Below are 17158 nucleotides of genomic sequence, written 5' to 3' on the forward strand. Positions count from 1 at the left end.
TTAAAAATGCATCACTGACATAATTTAATACCTCACAGAATACAACAGCATCTGTAATCCCTTTGGTACAAGACTGTTTACTTCTCTACAATTAGTGGATGCCTCCAAGCTACATTATTAATATGAACATTGCACTGAGGATGCACCTGCAACTCATCTACTTCAAAAAGAGAATTTTTTTGCTTTTGCAATATCTGTACACACTCATGTGCTGSTGATAGGGCAGTACATCCCTCCTGCACCCTGCATTCCTTTTAGCCACAGAGTTCAAGGACATTAAAACTTCTTAAGTACATAGGTTGGCATGCTGTGAAGTCTGGATTTCTCATAACTTTTTCTCTTCTGAATAATATACATATATTATTGGCCACACTAAAGATATAGATTTGGCCACACTACAGATTGGCCACACTACAGACACAGGCCACACGCTGTGGCCACACTACAGATATAGAGCTACAAGCCCTAAGGAAAGAATGGCCAGAGAAGCTGATAACTCTCAAATACTATACTTGATTCTGTCATAGTATTTTTGCAAAATAAYGGTCCACTTGTCTGCTCTGTGATTATCTGCAATGGAAAAACTATTTAGATATGTTGCTTGAACGGTGATGCTGAGTTTTGGTCCCAGCTGTGAGACATTACTAAGATCTCACAACACACATTTAGAGCAGCCAGGCATATCCACTGACTTTGGAAGACAATATTTGTGATTTATAAGCTCTCTGCAGATTAACAAAGTTGTGTATGATTTGAAAGATTTTTTTTTAATAGTTGGCAAGATCCAACTTTTTTATAATAAGCAAGAACAGTTTCAAAGTCTAGAACCTGAAGGAAATCTTCGGTGCTCTTTTTGAAAAGGCCTGTCTTAGGAAACTAAAATGCTTTCTGCTTTGTCATGCTGTACAGTTGCTGTCCTTAATAGCTGGATCTCTCCATTTCCCACAGATGTGATGGCTTCAAAGAAAGACTTAAAAGTCTTTTGTCTATCATGGAAATTTCAGAAAACAGCAATATAGTTGTATCTAGTCAAAAGAGGGCTGACTGAGGCATAGGATTAAACTAAGATCCTTCTGAGTGTCCACATTTCTCATTAGAAAGAATATGTTTGTTCTCTTGTCATATCGTGGACTGGAAACGATGGATAAGAATGGCTACAAAGTCTACCATGATCTCAGTAAGGTCACTACGTTCTGGTTCTAGCTAATAGCTTAATAACTGATGTTTTCTGTGGCAATAAGTTCCTCTGGCTTAACCATAGATGGGGAGGCCAGTTTAGCAGGACCATTTCCCAAAGTTACATACTGGAAAGTGTACTGACATGGCACTGCATGTTGTTTTAAGACACGAGTACAAAAAGAAGTAGGAGCCTGGATGATTAGAGTGATTGAGAATGCCAGTGTTTGGCTTCTGAGGCTCCTTACTAATCAGGGAAGAAAGGTGGGCATTTCTTAAAGCTGTTTATTAGCAACTTGAACTGAGGCAGTGCCTGCTATTCCACAATGAGCAGGCCAAGAAAGCACTGAGCACAGTGCTCGGAGAAGGGGGACTGAACTGAGCATTCAAAAGATGCTTTTATATAACCAATAAGAAGAAAGGACCAATAAGAAGAATACTTAAGCCAGTATTTAACAAATGTGTGATTTATAAAACCTCCTTCACGTTCACAACTCCTTCACTGCAGTTTCTTGACTTTCAGTAAACAAACACAAATCACTTAAAATGTAAGTCAGATGCACTACTGAATTCTGATTCATGAAGTTTTTCTTCTTTTCTTTTTTTTTAATAAACACTATGGAGCTCTTCAATTATTCCAGATAAAACATATAGAAATCTGGCATCAGATGGAAGAAGGAGGAACAATGTGCATGGAGTAGAGCTACCAATCATTTTCCGCTTTTAAATATTCAGCTTTTAAATATTCATAGCTTCTGTATGAAGTAGAATATTCAAATTCAGCATGACATCGTGTTTTGTACAAGCTAATTTAATTAAACTGATCTGAATAACTTATATAAGCATCTGAAAAAATAATGTCCTTTTGCCTCATTATTTGTTCCATGCCCCTTTTTTCTCCCTTCCTATCAGATGTAAACCAATACCTTTACATTGTACTAGTGGGGGTCACAGCCATAGGATGTACAGTTTGAGTGCAGAGGGAGAACTCTGCTGCAGATTTTCTAGAATATCATTGCATCTTCCCTCTTTCCTGGCTAGTTTCATTGGGAGGCCTGTGAAGGGTAGTGGTTATCTTTCCCCTATCTTGTTGAAATATGGGAATTGAAAAACATGAAGAGATGAGCAGAACAAAGGAGATAGCCATCTATATCCAACTTCTTCTTTATGTAAGACAGAATGAGAAAGGAGAGCCCAAGACTCTCTTTTTTTTTTTAGTTTTGTAGAAGAAAGAGTAAACTCTGCTTCATCTTTCTCTCCAGAGATTAGAAAAGCAAAGTCTATGACAATTCTAACCTAGACATTTTTGGTCTTAACTCAGCAAGACACTTAAACTCAGACTTTATGAACAGAATCCTATAGCTGATTCTCCAGAACTTGAAATACAAGAACACCTTTTCTAAAAAGAAAACATCAGAAAAGCACTCAGACTCAAGAATAAAACCTTTGCTTTGAATGAAAGTTTCCTGTTGCTGCAGTAAATATCTTGCTTCAGACTATGCAATTTGTCTATGCAACACTCCTGATTTAACATTACTGCAAGGAAAGAGTCTACCTCGCTGCTGTGTTCATGTCACTAAGCATGAAAGTGTTCCCTTTCACCTTGTCAGGGAGCTCAGAAGTATAAATGTCAGATTGAATCTACTGTAGAAACAGGCCTCTTCTTAGCTCCAATTAAACTTTTTTTTTTCTTTTCTTTATTTTGATGCAAACACATTTTCTTCTTGTTTCTTGTTCCTATGGTGATCTGAAGTGAAAACAGTAATCTGATTGAAAACACAACTTGTAATATTTCCCATTGCATGCTGAGAAAGATGAAAGCTCTTCAGTTCTTGAAGGCATCTCTCAACTATAATTAATAAATCTATACTGGCCAGGACAGCAAGATTTAATCTCCAAGTAGCAAAGGTCAGTTAACAGCAGGTGAGGAATAGAGATAAGGAGACAGAGGGAGTTTGTAACAGAAAATAGATGAAAACAAGCAGGAAACCATAAAATATAAATCCTGCCTTGGACTGCAAATATGTGATTGGAAGAAAAATGTATAATCCCTCTAATAGGTACAATTCTTGCCAAATACACATAGTTTTGGATGACAGCAAGAGTTATAATCTGCAATTTGGGTGAGAACAAAAAGCATATACAACCTTGATCCCTAAGCTGAGTTCAATCTAATGCATATGCAAGAATCCCCAAACAAATCCATCATCTGCCCCATGGAGCATACTGCTGCAGTGTTGAGAAGCACAGTGGATAGCCAATAAAAGTTATTAATACAGCAGTTGCCAGTTTTTCCACATCCAATAAGATTGTGGCTGTTCCTTCACTGTTACGTCATCAGAGGAGGCTGCTGTGAGCCTTTTGGTGGAGCTAGGGGAGGGATAACTGCATGACACTTCTCATTTAAGAACCAAACCCATAAATCACAATAATTAAAAGTACGGGAAGAATCCACTTCCAGTAGGGATGGGTTAGGTCGGTTAGCAAACAGGTCATTTTCATTTTTCGTTTATTTTATTTCTATGAATAATTAAGGAAGATCAAGATGCTATATTTCACTGGTAGGCTTCTTTCATCCTAGTGCATCTGCTGACTGGAAGACATCCAGTGAATACTAATACTTTTTTGAACAACAYTAGGTTAAAACTAAACAAGTAATAGCCACAATGACAGAGAAATTAGGTRCCTAATTTCCACACATTCTTCTTCAAGATAGTATCTAGCAGGTTCCAGAAAGAAAAGGATGGTTTATTTCTCATATTTAACCTTGTGTAAGGTTATATATGCTATAGGTTATATATGCTTTGCTACCCTCAATATCTATACCCTCAATATCTATACCCTCAATATTACACAGACAGCAAAATAAAATACAAACTACAATTTAACAGAATTGCTCTTTTACATTAGCACAGCCCTACTGACTCTGAAGAGACTGGTCATAAGTCAATGCCTAGGAGGAAACCCAATGATATACCTAGTTTTTCATTTATTTTGGATAAGTATTTGGAACTATTATATTTGCTAACTGTACTGAAAATAATACAACTAAAATAGAGACCAGATTTTCAATGACAACTTAGAGGTACTTAAAAAAAAATGAACATGACCTCAAAACTTCAGGATGGCTTAGGACAATATGAGCTCCCAATTCACAGATATCAATATTCAAAATACAGAGGAAGAAAATTTTGGAAAAAGGTACATTTCTTTTTTTCTCGTGAGAAAGCTTATGCTAGGATAATAACCTGTTCCCATTAAGTCAGTGTTTTTTGTTGTCTCTGACTTGAATAGAAATATGATTAAAAGGACAGATGAAACCTTGATTAAGAATTGTTTTATTCATATACCTTTGCAATAAAAGAAAAAGAAATATTTTCAAAACATATGTATTTCAAAATAGAATGTAAACATATATAGAAAATATAAAAATATACTKTTTAAGTGTCTGTAAAGCACTACACAGTATTAGTGTAACTCCATGGAAAAGTTATAGTTGATATTAAACTTAYTTTCAAGCATTTAGTTTTTGGATATGTGTTACATATTAAAAAAAAATACCCACAATTATTTGAAGCAATTTTTAAATCTTATGCTTCTCAGTTCATTCAGATAATTTACTGAAAGTGCTAAAGTTACTGTGATGTCAAATTCTGCACCGATATCTGCATAGGAACATTCCTAAGAAACTGAAGTACTAAGTTAGTTTGAAAACTGGAATAGAAGATATATAGTATCTATACAGTATAGTGTATATGTAGTACACATATATATACACATATATATGTTCTATATATACATATGTGTGTATGTAGACACTTATGTAAGATATATAGTATCTATATAGTAGAGTGTATATAGTACACAGGTAAGAAGGCTGTTAGTCCCGATCCCTTAGAACACATGCATGTGAGATTACATCCCCTATGTGTCAAGTTGATGCGTCTTTTTAAATAAATTTAAACCCAAATAAGAAATTATTAGCATGCAATCATCGGAAAAGCCACAGATTTTCTGGCAATGTAGCACTCATGAACTACTGATAGCCCTTAGCTAAAACAGCTTGTGCAAAAGTCTGTGTACTGTGGATAAGAAATGACTGTCTGCATGAATTCTACACATCTTCTAGTTTTATAGCTTATCCAAATGCTATGTCTAGCACTCAAAGATATCTTGCATAAAAGAGTTATGATCCATAAAATAATGAATGAATTTCACTCATTCATCTATATTATGTTTCATTTTCAGTAGATCACTATACAGTCATAGTCCTGTAAAGGAATCTCTTCATAGTCCTGTAAAGGAATCTCTAAAGGTCCCTTCCAACCTTAAGGAGTCTATGATTCTATATTTCTCATTAATTAATAATGCTAGATGATAAAATTTTCTCCATCACTATGAACAGGAGTGCTATTATTATTACAATTCTAAATATATGGTGTAWGTAGCAGGCCTGTGTAGTTCTAGATAGAACAGTGTAGTTCTATCACTACACTGTTTCTTGGATATAGAATGAGCCTCATAATAATTTTGTGCAAATCACTATGAGGCTGAAATATGAACAAAAGCATATTCTGTCTTGTCTGAAAATAWAAGATTTTCCACTAGTAAATTGAATTTGTTCACTTCTCATCCTTCAATGAATAAACAAATGCCTAACTCATAATAAATGGGAAGAGTGAATGAGTAAAGGCATCCATATGATTAAAGATTAATAAAGAAACAATAATGAAACAATACAATAAATAGTATCTACATTTCCATATGAGCCATAAATTAACTCTGTTTCTAAAAATAAGGCACATTTAATGAGCACATTTAAAGTTTGTGGAAAAAAACTTTGAAACAGTTCCAAAGATACAAAAAAAMCCCACAAGATACAATGGATGCATTTAACTGTTCTTAGCCTTAATGTGTAAAATAAAAATCTACCTCCAACTTTGGTATTACTACATTAAGTACTAATACATTAAGTATTGTATATTAAGTATTGTACCAGTACGTTAGCTATTAAGTACTAGTACATTAAGATGAAAGGCAGAACAGACTTCCTGTTGAATACCACTGTAAATATAAGAGGGGTGAAAACAAATGAGTAACAGAACATTATAAATGGAAAAAAAGGCACAAGACTAAYGAGTTACTATTTCAATGATTAGAGAAAGGAGTAGATGAGATTTAACTTACCCTCATCTTTGCACAAGCATCCTGTGTTGACTCTGTGCCTCTTAACTCCTTTACCAGCATAGAACCTAAATACTAAAATAAAAATCCATTAAAAGTCAGCTGAATTTAAATACTGAAATTAAATACTGAATTTTAAATACTAAAATAAAAGTCCATTAAAAGTGTAGCTAAAATTTGACAACAAACATGTCTGCAGAGAGGCACTCTAATTTAGAGTGATAGCCAAAAGCCTAACATTTTCTGACTTTAGATTATTTTTTACTCTGCAGCTCTCTGAGAGATCATTTAAAACTGTGAGTTTTAATCAACACTCTACATGAAACAGAAGTGCACAGGAATGAATATCTTAATTTACATGGAGCCCTTAGGAAAAAAGGACCTGTAAGTATTCTAAGTTATTTTAGTTATTTAAACAAGAAAAAAAACTATTGATTCCATCTTAAAAATACCAACTTTTCTCATAAAAGAATAAATGGAGCTTTTTTTTTTTTTTTCCTGAGCTGTTGTCAGACAAGCCCATACTGCTATGTATCCAGCCATGTGGATGGAAGGGCAGCAGAGATGTTAACCTCTGTGAACCCACTCTGTAACTACTTTATCCACCGACAGCAAACAGAACCCAATGTCAGCAAACAGCAAAACTGAATCTGAGCTGAAACTGGGCTCCAGCCACTGTTTTTCCTTTCCATCTGCTTCTTCTTCTCCATTGCATGTCTTGCTGGCGTGTGCAGCTTGAGGTTGCACTTCTGCAGACTGACAACAGGCTCCATGCCCCTGGATTTGTGCATTAGMTGGAGGAGCCCTCCATGCTGAGTGTAAACTGAGCTGCCCCTACCTAGAGAAAACAGGCTACATCTTCATTGCCCTCCTCTGCTAGYAGAGAAGGTCTTGTGACAGCAAGGTTGTGTAAGCACCCCAAACACCCAAAAATTTTCCTATGTACAATATAGGCCTATGTATTTGTGGATGTGCACTTGTTGCTACTGCTCAGAGATGTCATTAGCACTGCAGCTCAATGCCATGGCTCCTCCTAATGCTTCAATCCTATGTGAGCAACGTGGGAGCTGAAGAAAAGTCAAGCCATTGGTGAGAATGGGAGGGGTGAGCAATAAATGAAAAGGCAGCTTCTGCAGGAACTTCGACCCAGACAAAGTCATCATGTTAGGTGGCCTTTTTGCATTCTAACATACCGATGCATCTAGGAAACTATATAAGCTATCCAAACCAGGCAGTGAGCTGGTATCATCTTAAAAAAAGAACCGATCAAAAAATAACTTCAATTGTAGCTGAATGCAAATGGAAAATGAACAGAAAGTGTACTCGTTTAGCTTCCTGATTTCTTGACCTAGACTGAGAGATTGTGTTTAAAACCTTCRGTTCACACTGCGTACCACAGGAGCCTCTGACCTGTAAGAAAAGGTATAAATATTTCAGCGTAGACAGTAGCCCACCCAGTAGCTACTGAGAACCATCACACAGGGCATTATAAACAGAAGAATTAGCAACACCAGCKCAACTACATGAGTGCAGGTGGAAAGGAAGGAATGAAGGGCATTCCTGGAGGACTGCAAGTGTGAGCAATACTTAAACCAAACAGCTGTGAGTCCAGCTGGAGGCTTGATGAGGACATGAATAGGGCACTGGGCATTAATTTGACACGATGGCTTGACATTGCCCTTACAGAAGAACAACCAATTTAGAGCAAGCTCTGAAATTAGAAAATTAAACAAAGGCATATTGAGATGAACTGTATCTGTCTCCGGGTTCTTTGCCATATGACACCTTTGCTATCACTGGCAAATGATAGCAAATTATTATTCTCTGGAAATAAGGCAATTCCGTTCTTTAAATGTTACTAGATGATGGCTCAATAACTTAATATTTGCATGAAAGCTACCAGTGGGACAGGCATCAGAGACAAAAGCAGCGCTCTTGCACTCATGACAGAACAGCAGGAAAAGAAAAAAAAAAAAAGACATTCCTGTCCCTTCAGCACAGCAGTGAAAAATCTCAGCTCTAGGCATTCAAAAATGCTTCCCAGGGTGGACTGTGGAATAAACAAGCAAATCACATAGGTACGGCACAATTAGGTTGTCAAAAAAAAAAAAAAAGGTGAAATCTTGGGAGGGAATTTTGCTTCCCTCAGACTTCTCGTGATCTCAGTATTGTTTCCTCTTGAGGATCCAGAGAATGTGGGAGGAAGGTTCCCCCATATATGTCATTCCCTAGAGAGAAGATATTCAACATCTCATGGGCCAAATGGTGTGACATATAGTGAAAACTGCCACCCATTATTATCTCTTCTACTCTATATTTATAGTCAGGACTTTATAATTGCAGTCATATCCTTTGSCTGAGACATGGCACTGGTGCACAATCTTTAGGAAAAAAAAGATATTTCTTTAAAAGAACTGTACTTTTGACATTTTGCTAATATCTCTATCCTGTTCATCCCAACTTCCACTTCAGCAGAAGGCTGGATAGTCATAATTGATTATCGATGCACCTTTCAAAGTTCTTATTTGGAATTTACTGCCAGAGGTAAATCCAATTATTACACAGAAAAGTATGAAAACTATCTTAAAACTAAAAGTATCTTAAAAAAAAACAAAAAAAACCTTAAAAACTAAAAGTAATCAAACATCCCTTTGAATCAGAGATGCTCTGAATCAGAATCTCAGAATGAGAGATGCTTGGAATCATCAGAGATGGATTGGAAGCACCTCTTTGGGATCATAACTTGCACCTTCTCTAGTTCCTTTGCCCAAAACYAGGTTTCTGAAATTCAGGCAAAGCAATATATACATGAACTGCTCTACATGAAGCACTAAGGTACAAGGATCCCATCTTATACTGTTTCACTGCTTTTCTATTATCAACCYCTATGACTAGACTGGCGTATGTGAAGGGGAAGAAGGAGATAGGGTTGTCTTTCATTGTGACCTGCACAGCACCTAGACCCTGTGAAATGATAATGTCCTTTCTCTAGTAATTACATGGGTTGTAATATATGACAAAAAATCATTTAWCAAGATTACGTTAATTCAGAGGAAGAAGCCTGTCTCATTAAAAGTRACTGACAAAATAATATAAATGAAAACATCCCACTCTATAAAATTTAAGATTACTAAGGTCTACTCCAAACCACTACATTTATCAATACTTACAAATGCCTTATAATCACATGACTGGAAGATGAGTTTCTCTGGATGATGCTGCCAGTACTGTACAGGTGTTGATGCTGTGGCTTCATTTGGAGGTCTCAAAGTAATTGAAGGCTCTCCCCAGTCTCCCGTCTGAAAATCACAGTTATTCAGAATATAAAAAAGTTGCAACCAAATTTGTTATAAAGTATCYCTCCACTGCTGTGCGCAATTAACAGTAATGTATTTTCTATGCATAGAGACATGTAACTAAAATAAAAGAATAAAAATTCTACAGCATTTTTCATTATTTAAATTATAATTCAGTCATCTACTCTAGTGTTTAATGATGCTTTAATTAAATCAATTTACTTTTAGAATAAAATCATTAGACACCTGAAATATTTATTAAAAATGACTGTTCACAATACATGTATGCGAATGAGAGCACTTGAAAAAAATAACAAGAGGCACAAAAATGCCATTCACAAATTCTATGYTTTACAAGCTTTTCTACACAACTAATGTCTTCCTTTATCCACCATAAATAATTATTAACTAACTTTTCTAAATGGCTAAAAGTTTGAGACCTTTCTTTGATCTAAAGACTTTCGCATTCTTCAAACACATAAGGCATTCTTTAATCTCTTTATGAGCATTTACTTTGATCACCTTGTGGAGTTCCCATATTGCCTTTCCTCATCATCCTTGATATGAATGATCGTCTTCCTAGAGCTTCCTCAAATCCCTAAAAAACACAGCTAATACTGAAGTTTGTGGCTGAATCCCTCACAGGACCCTATTCTCCCGAGAAGAGACACTGGAAACACTTTTGCAGGCATCCCAGAGCTGTGCTGGTCTGAGTCTAACCTGCTGGAGTGCATTTCGGACATGATTTCATTGCATCAGCACTGACCTCAGGGATCCTTCTACTTTGTAGGCTCACAGGCACAACTACTTTTTTGAGGTTTTATATTTTTTCAAGTGTGATCTCACCCACTTTTGGTTCACATGTGTCCATTCCCATTTCCGAAACACAGCCCTTTGAGCCACAGGTCACCGGGGTGCTGCTGAGCCAACATTAGTTCACTCCAAACAAAGATGATGAATGGATGGATTCTTCCTCCTCTTCCCTCTGCCCCTGGCCCCACTCCTCTCTGCCTTCTGAGAGGCTGGTCCATCACAGACTTCCCCTTGTCCTCCTGTTCTGCCTTTTGGGGATCAGATTTCTCCTCCCTGATCYTCCCTCCTCATTTGCTTATTTTCCCTCAAATGCCTTTACTCTCCTATGTGATTACTTCAATTTGGATTACACTGCCTCCTTTATCTGCCTGTATTTCTCTGTGTGTGCAATGTTATTAAAATTTGTGTGGGAAGTAGCACTGGTGTTTCTCATAGAACATGGCTAGAAATTAATAAAAAGTTAAGCATCAAAAGCACATAAAAAAAATATAAGACATTCAAAAGTCTGGCAAACTATCACATCCTACTAATTAAACCAGGACAGAGTAAACAAAACAAGTACATCATTTTCATGTGTCACAAAATAATGAAATGACACACATTTGCACAACTCTGCAATGAAAAGCAAGAGATAAATCTGGAAACATCAACGTTACCCTGCCAATATGGTAACTTCAAGCAAGTGAACATCATAAAACAAGTCAATCCTACTTAATCTTGACACTATTAGCACATCTACAAATTATACAGTATTGTAATTTTGGTTTTGCCTAGTTAAGTTGTCTATATTGTATAGACATAACTTCAAGCTCAAACTTTGGAAGGAAGCAGCATCACCAATTGCTCCAATTGTTGGCATTCTGTGTCCACAGAAATGAAACCTTTTGACCACTAATTTATAAAGCCTTTCATTATATTTAATCTGAAGTAAGAGTCTGATTTTCTCAAGAAGTAGTTTTCTTTATAAAATATGGATGCATACATATTAAAAGGGATAAGGATACGAATTAGTGGAGTTTATATTTGCCTACAAGAGAAGCTGAAATGCACATTACATTACCCATTCTCACATGCTCAATGTCTGCTATACACTGCTGAAGGCCCCTAACTAACAGAACGCTTGAAATGGACTTTTGTTTTTCCCTAATGAATTTATACTTCAGTACATTCTGTATAAGGAAACTGTTCTCAGGAGGAAAATCCACTCAACAAAAGGATATTGCAATGGAAGAGTAAATTCAGGATAAAGGAGCTAGAAAAGCACATCCTTTGACCTTTGGTCTTCCCACTCTGGAAGCCTGGGGGAGTCTCTGTGAGGTAGGAGCACTGTTTCTACAGCAAAAGTGACTTTGGGTAGTGCTCCACACTGTTCTCTTGCATTGGTTTGCGAATTACTTTCCTCAAACATGGAAATGGATAGTGCAGACAAATTAAAAAAGATATATAAGGAAAAAAATGAATGTCATTTAACAACTCACTTCTACATGAAAGATATTAATAGCARGATTTAAGAACATGAAGAACTGCATCTGTTCTGTCTGCAAACAGAGAACAGTAGCAAGAGAAACAGCGAATACCTCTCATATTGGCTCTGTTTTATGAAGGAATTAAGAAGCAATAATCCTAAGGAAATGAGAAGTAATCTTCAACCAGACTAATAAAGCTAGAATACCATATAGTTAGACAGAATTGTGCAGAGACTATTCATTTGTATTCATTAATTACTCTATTAATATATAAGATCATCTAAGTAAAGACTGCATTCTTTTTAGATTAAACAAATCAGAACTGATAAGATTATTATATGTCTCTCTGGGATGATCTAGACACACAATACAGCTGAGATTAAGGGGATGTAGAATTCAGAGACACACAGTTTCTGTATCTGGTAGTTACAGCTGAAGACCTTTCATGTATCACAGTGTGTCTTGTAAAGGGAGCAGTTATTATGAAAAGCTGCATAAAAATTAAACATCATTGGTATAGATTATTTGGATGGATGAAAGAGGAGACATGCTATACAGAGCCATAAAAATCTATTYTGTGATTATATTATAAATGTTTTTTAATATTCAGTAGAAGTGTTTTTGTGTCATTTCTTTTTGTTTGTTTCTTACAGAACTTCTTACATTTTCACACTACRATAGTGCCACTATTCACTACCTATTTAGTCTGAATTATAGCAGGGAAGGCTCCAAAGCCCAGTTCCATGAAGATATTTAGAGGTCTAACTCCTATTACATATTCCCCATCCAATCTTTTTTTTTCTTCCCCCYGAAGGAGAAGAAAAGCATTTAAACAAGATTTAGACACCTAAAACCTAAATACTCTCATAAATCCAGGCCTAAAAGTCTCTAAGGAAAAAAAAAGAAGCGCTCTTCAGCTGAGTCACTCTTGTCAGATAATAAAGTGCTGAGATTTAGGAAAATAATGGGTGCGTGATGATGGCAATTAACTCCTGTTAAAATGCACMGTGGTAGGAACATCTCCTAGAGCTAGAAAAGATCTGAGAGGACAGTTAAATCTAGGGTAGAAAAATATAAATTATTAGGAGTTACATATCTGAGAACTTGTTTGGAACTAACTTGTGGTTTATATATGCAGCTTCAGGCCCTTCAGAAATATTTAAAGCATTTTCAAGCACTATGGAAATGCTTGTAAATTTGGGTACAGGACCAAGTATGATGTTAGTTTAGYTTTTTAAAAATACAGATGATGTAAGAAAGATTTCCAATTTGAATATTCCATTTGAAATTAAAAGAACTAATCAAATATTTAAGCATATGTATTTATTATGACACAGTGAATACATGGGATCTTTTATCTACCAGATGWAGTGGAAAGGCAAAGGAGAAATATATTCCTCACCTACCTTTACAGCTCACCCGATAGCTGTGCAATTTGAAGAYAGGGAATTTACATTACAAACTGCATGCAAGCAGTAATCTCAGCACAACTTCTATAAAATCTAAAATGTCTTTTACAAAATCTCTCTCCTTCCTAAGATCTTTCACCGAAACGTCAAGTTTAAGCCCTCTCCGTGCCGTGCCGCGGAATCGCCCGGGTGTGGAGCGGCTCGACGCATGCAGCGGGTGCGGAGGACTTGCAGCTTCCAACTTTGCACCTGCTAAATCCGCGTGCCTAGTTATGGCAACATGCATTAGTTGCCATGGCAACGCTAAATTGGAGCATGCACAGATCTGATGCTTTTTTGGCTGGGGAAATTAATATCTTCTCCCTGTAAGATTTTTTCAGTGCTCTGTGGACTAGTCAAATCCTGTTCTTTGCTTATTTTTTTTTTAATTCCCACTATTTATGACATAAATTTTCCTAGTTCCTCACAGCTTTTTTTGGGAGGGGAGGAGAGGAGTTAATTGGAGCAGGCTCTTGGTGTACTTATATTTTAACCATTTCTAAAGCTCATTAGTCAAAATGGCCTCTCTGAAAGCAATAATCCAAGAAGGCAGCTGTATGTCAGGTGGTAAGAGGTATTTGTGGACCTTCTTAGGAACTACATCCAGGGAAATGTGACTTATCCCAGTGCAACCCTGACAGATAACCAGCTTTGCTATCTCTTGAACAGTACCGACAACTTTGTGACACAAGTTGCTAGCTTGTGGAGCACCATGAGGATGCCCTCTTGTTCCCCCCAAACGCCTTCSTGCTTTTGCAAAGGCCTGCAGCATCTACCAGACTAACACAGAAGGGACTGCACGATACAGTGTGGGGGTGAAACTGTGCAAACCGGGCGTTTGACACTGTTTCTAGCTCCGAGATCATGAGCAAAGACACACATTGGGAACAGAAGTCAAAGCTCCCCGTGAGCGAGGCGGCCACAGAAAAATAAATCCCCATCCTTCTTGGGGAGGCAGCACACGGCCAACACACGCTCATCACACACCACGATACATGGAGGTATGTACATATAACCCCGGAAGAGAGCGGACATTTACAAACCATGTTGTCATTTCAGCAACGTGACACCCGGAGATAAGACCACAGCAACAGACTGCACATCCAGAGAGGGACAACATAGCCATTTATCGCTGTGTCTTACATTATGAACCTGGTGAATCGAAGAGAAAGGATATCCTGCATTCTGGTTGGTCCATATCTCACAGACAGAGGACTGCTAATATAAACAGAAAACTATATCTCATCTTGCAAATATTAGTGCACCACGAGTGCCAAAAGGCAAGAACAATTAAGAAAGGAATGCATTGATATGAAAAAAACAAAAAGAAAAAAAAAAAGAAGTAAAGCAGCTGTGAAGAGTAAGTTTTTATTTATTTGCTGACAAAATATTGTTGGTATGGCTGGAAGGAAACCTTGCTTATCCAGAGACTTTAGAAGAGGTTTCATGCTGTGAGTACAAGAAAACATTTTAATCAGGAGTGCTGGTGAAGTCAAGAGATAAAGTTATGCAGACATAAACAGAACATGTAGAGAGCAGAAGAAATATTGGTTACTTCTAGTTTTTGGCAGGGAAGAGGTTTTGAATCAACATCCCAATTAAGTTTTGAGTCTTGAATCTCACTCTGCTGGCAGCGGTTTGGTTCACATGGAGAGGGGAGGGAAAAGTCTGGCAGTCTTCAGGAAAAATCAGTTTTCACAGTAACAACCACCAGCAAAGTAAATGCATTGCAATTAAGTAAAGCAGTCRCCCACTACGTCCTGCAAACAGCAGTTCCTTTGCGTACAAAGACATAGCTAATATTACCTGTGGTACTGATCAATGCCCCGCTCTGTAACTCAAGGGTTCCAGTCTACCTTCTACATTATTTTGTGGATAGCTTGCAGCAGCAAAGCAAAGTAAGCTCTAGCAAAAGCAGCAGAACTAGACAGGCCCAGCATTCACTGGCATCTTTTACATATTTCCTTGTTTGGACAGTCATCAAGAAAGCATCTGTGACACCGCAGCAAAAGCGAAGATAACATTTTACAGTAGCCAGGCAACTAAAACAAAGCATCAGACGTAAGAGCTGCCCACAGTATCTTAGGCARGCAGCAACAGAAGGCACTAAACACACATGAAAAATGCAACTGCAGCATCCAGAATAGCTAGCAATTAATATATCAGTAGTTTAACAAAAGGAGAGTGTTCACTGCCAGTGCTTATTATCAGCAGCAGGAATTCAGCATTGATGTTCAAAACAGATAACCCAGAGAAGAGCAGCAACTGTTTGCAGAAATATGAAGCTCGCTCTTACCTTTTGTGGTCTGCAGCCTGGCTTCCTGGCTGGTGACAGACCAAGCAATGGTCCTGCTTTCTGTCAGAGCAGGCTGGCATCCTCTGCATTGACTAGCGACCACCGCCAGGAAGGCTGGGGGCCAGCTAATGTTGTTAACGGTTCCTTATATTCTTTCTGAGTTGGAATGCATGTGCGCACACACACACACACACACACACACACACACACACGCACACACACACACACACACACACACACACACCCCTTCCCCGCCAACTTCATTAATTTTTAAGCTTTCCAATATCTGGTTCCTTCCTTCTCCCACACTGTTGTTTGCTGTGTTGTATGCACTGCCTCAGCTCAGCTTTGACTTTTGGTAGTGTTAACTAATGAACGCTTTGCCTTTACTTTTCTGTCCTCTGCTTTGTCCTCTGCGGCTTGCTGCAAAATTGTCCTCCCCATGAGCAAAGCTGGTAGCAAAGCCCACCACAGTATTCTTCCACTACACCTTCGTGAAGCCATTTCACTTCCTGGTGCCTTTCTTTGGCGCTTCCTTGGAGAGAGAAGAGCAAAYGAAAGCAGATGTGTGAGGCAAAGCCTGGGTGCAGGTCTCAGCTATAAGGATTGTTTAAGAGAACTGCTTCCACCATTCAGACCTATCCTCAGAATTAGACATTTGGATCAGGGATTATGTGAAATTGTTTTTAAATACAGGTGACTCATTCCTGTGAAGAGGACCAGCCAAAACTGAAGGAAAAAATTTTGTGACTGTGTGAATGCCCATTCAGATGTACAGTATTTCACAACTCCTTATCCAGTTTTACACTCATTAAWGTCTGAATGATTAAGAAACTGAAATGCAGTATGCAAGCAGCCTTACTTTGAGAAAGGTAATGGATTTTAAATTCAAAACCTAACCTTTTCCTTGCATCCCTATAAAAATATTTAGCATTTGCTATATATATATTTTATGTTTTCAAAGTGCTGATTTTTTTTAATGAATTATGAAATCCCCCTTGAGAAGCACTTAAAGCTGCATGCCCCTGTGCCAAAGAGGAAGGAGCCAAGAAATGGAAAAAGGTTAAGTGAGTATCTGAGGCCAGAAAATAGGCAGTGGGAGGGAGAGTTGGGATTAGACTTCAAAACACTCCTAATTTTCAGTTCCCAAAACATATGGCCTCTAAAAGAAGGAAAAGAATTAAATCTGTTCATGCACTTACATCACAACAAAACAGAAATACACTCGAGTCTTTAATACTGCTGACACGAAAGGATCTGTGAGAAAGAGTTTAACAAAGATTTTCCTATAGAAAAGATCCTGGTAAAGGACAGGCATAAAAATATACCATCAGCTTCTCTGTCATTGGTAGTAAACATGCACTGATCTTGTTCTTCCCCAAAAGATAAATGCTGCAAATAACATTCCAACAAGCCTATATACATAAATTCCTGTGGCGTTATACTCAATTCAACAGCTATCAATATCACCTGCATAGA

The 17158-nt window shown here is 37.5% G+C and overlaps 1 protein-coding gene across 3 annotated transcripts in view; it reads right to left on the reverse strand.

Moving 5' to 3' along the window:
• Window positions 1–17158, reverse strand: part of ANKS1B (ankyrin repeat and sterile alpha motif domain containing 1B) — a 195679-nt gene that overhangs the window by 20465 nt on the left and 158056 nt on the right. Inside the window, exons 6-8 of one of the 3 annotated variants that reach the window (XM_026053455.1) lie at window positions 14527–14598; window positions 9531–9659; window positions 6364–6435 (exon numbers count right to left, since the gene is read on the reverse strand). In XM_026053455.1, coding sequence (XP_025909240.1) covers window positions 6364–6435; window positions 9531–9659; window positions 14527–14598 — 273 coding nt within the window. Of the gene's footprint in view, window positions 1–6363; window positions 6436–9530; window positions 9660–14526; window positions 14602–17158 lie in introns of all 3 variants that reach the window. The other 2 variants (XM_026053454.1, XM_026053456.1) reach the window with 2 other exon arrangements.

This window comes from Nothoprocta perdicaria, unplaced genomic scaffold (assembly GCF_003342845.1).
Source record: "Nothoprocta perdicaria isolate Ctin4 unplaced genomic scaffold, notPer1 scaffold_116, whole genome shotgun sequence".
In the NCBI taxonomy this organism is placed as follows: domain Eukaryota; kingdom Metazoa; phylum Chordata; class Aves; order Tinamiformes; family Tinamidae; genus Nothoprocta; species Nothoprocta perdicaria.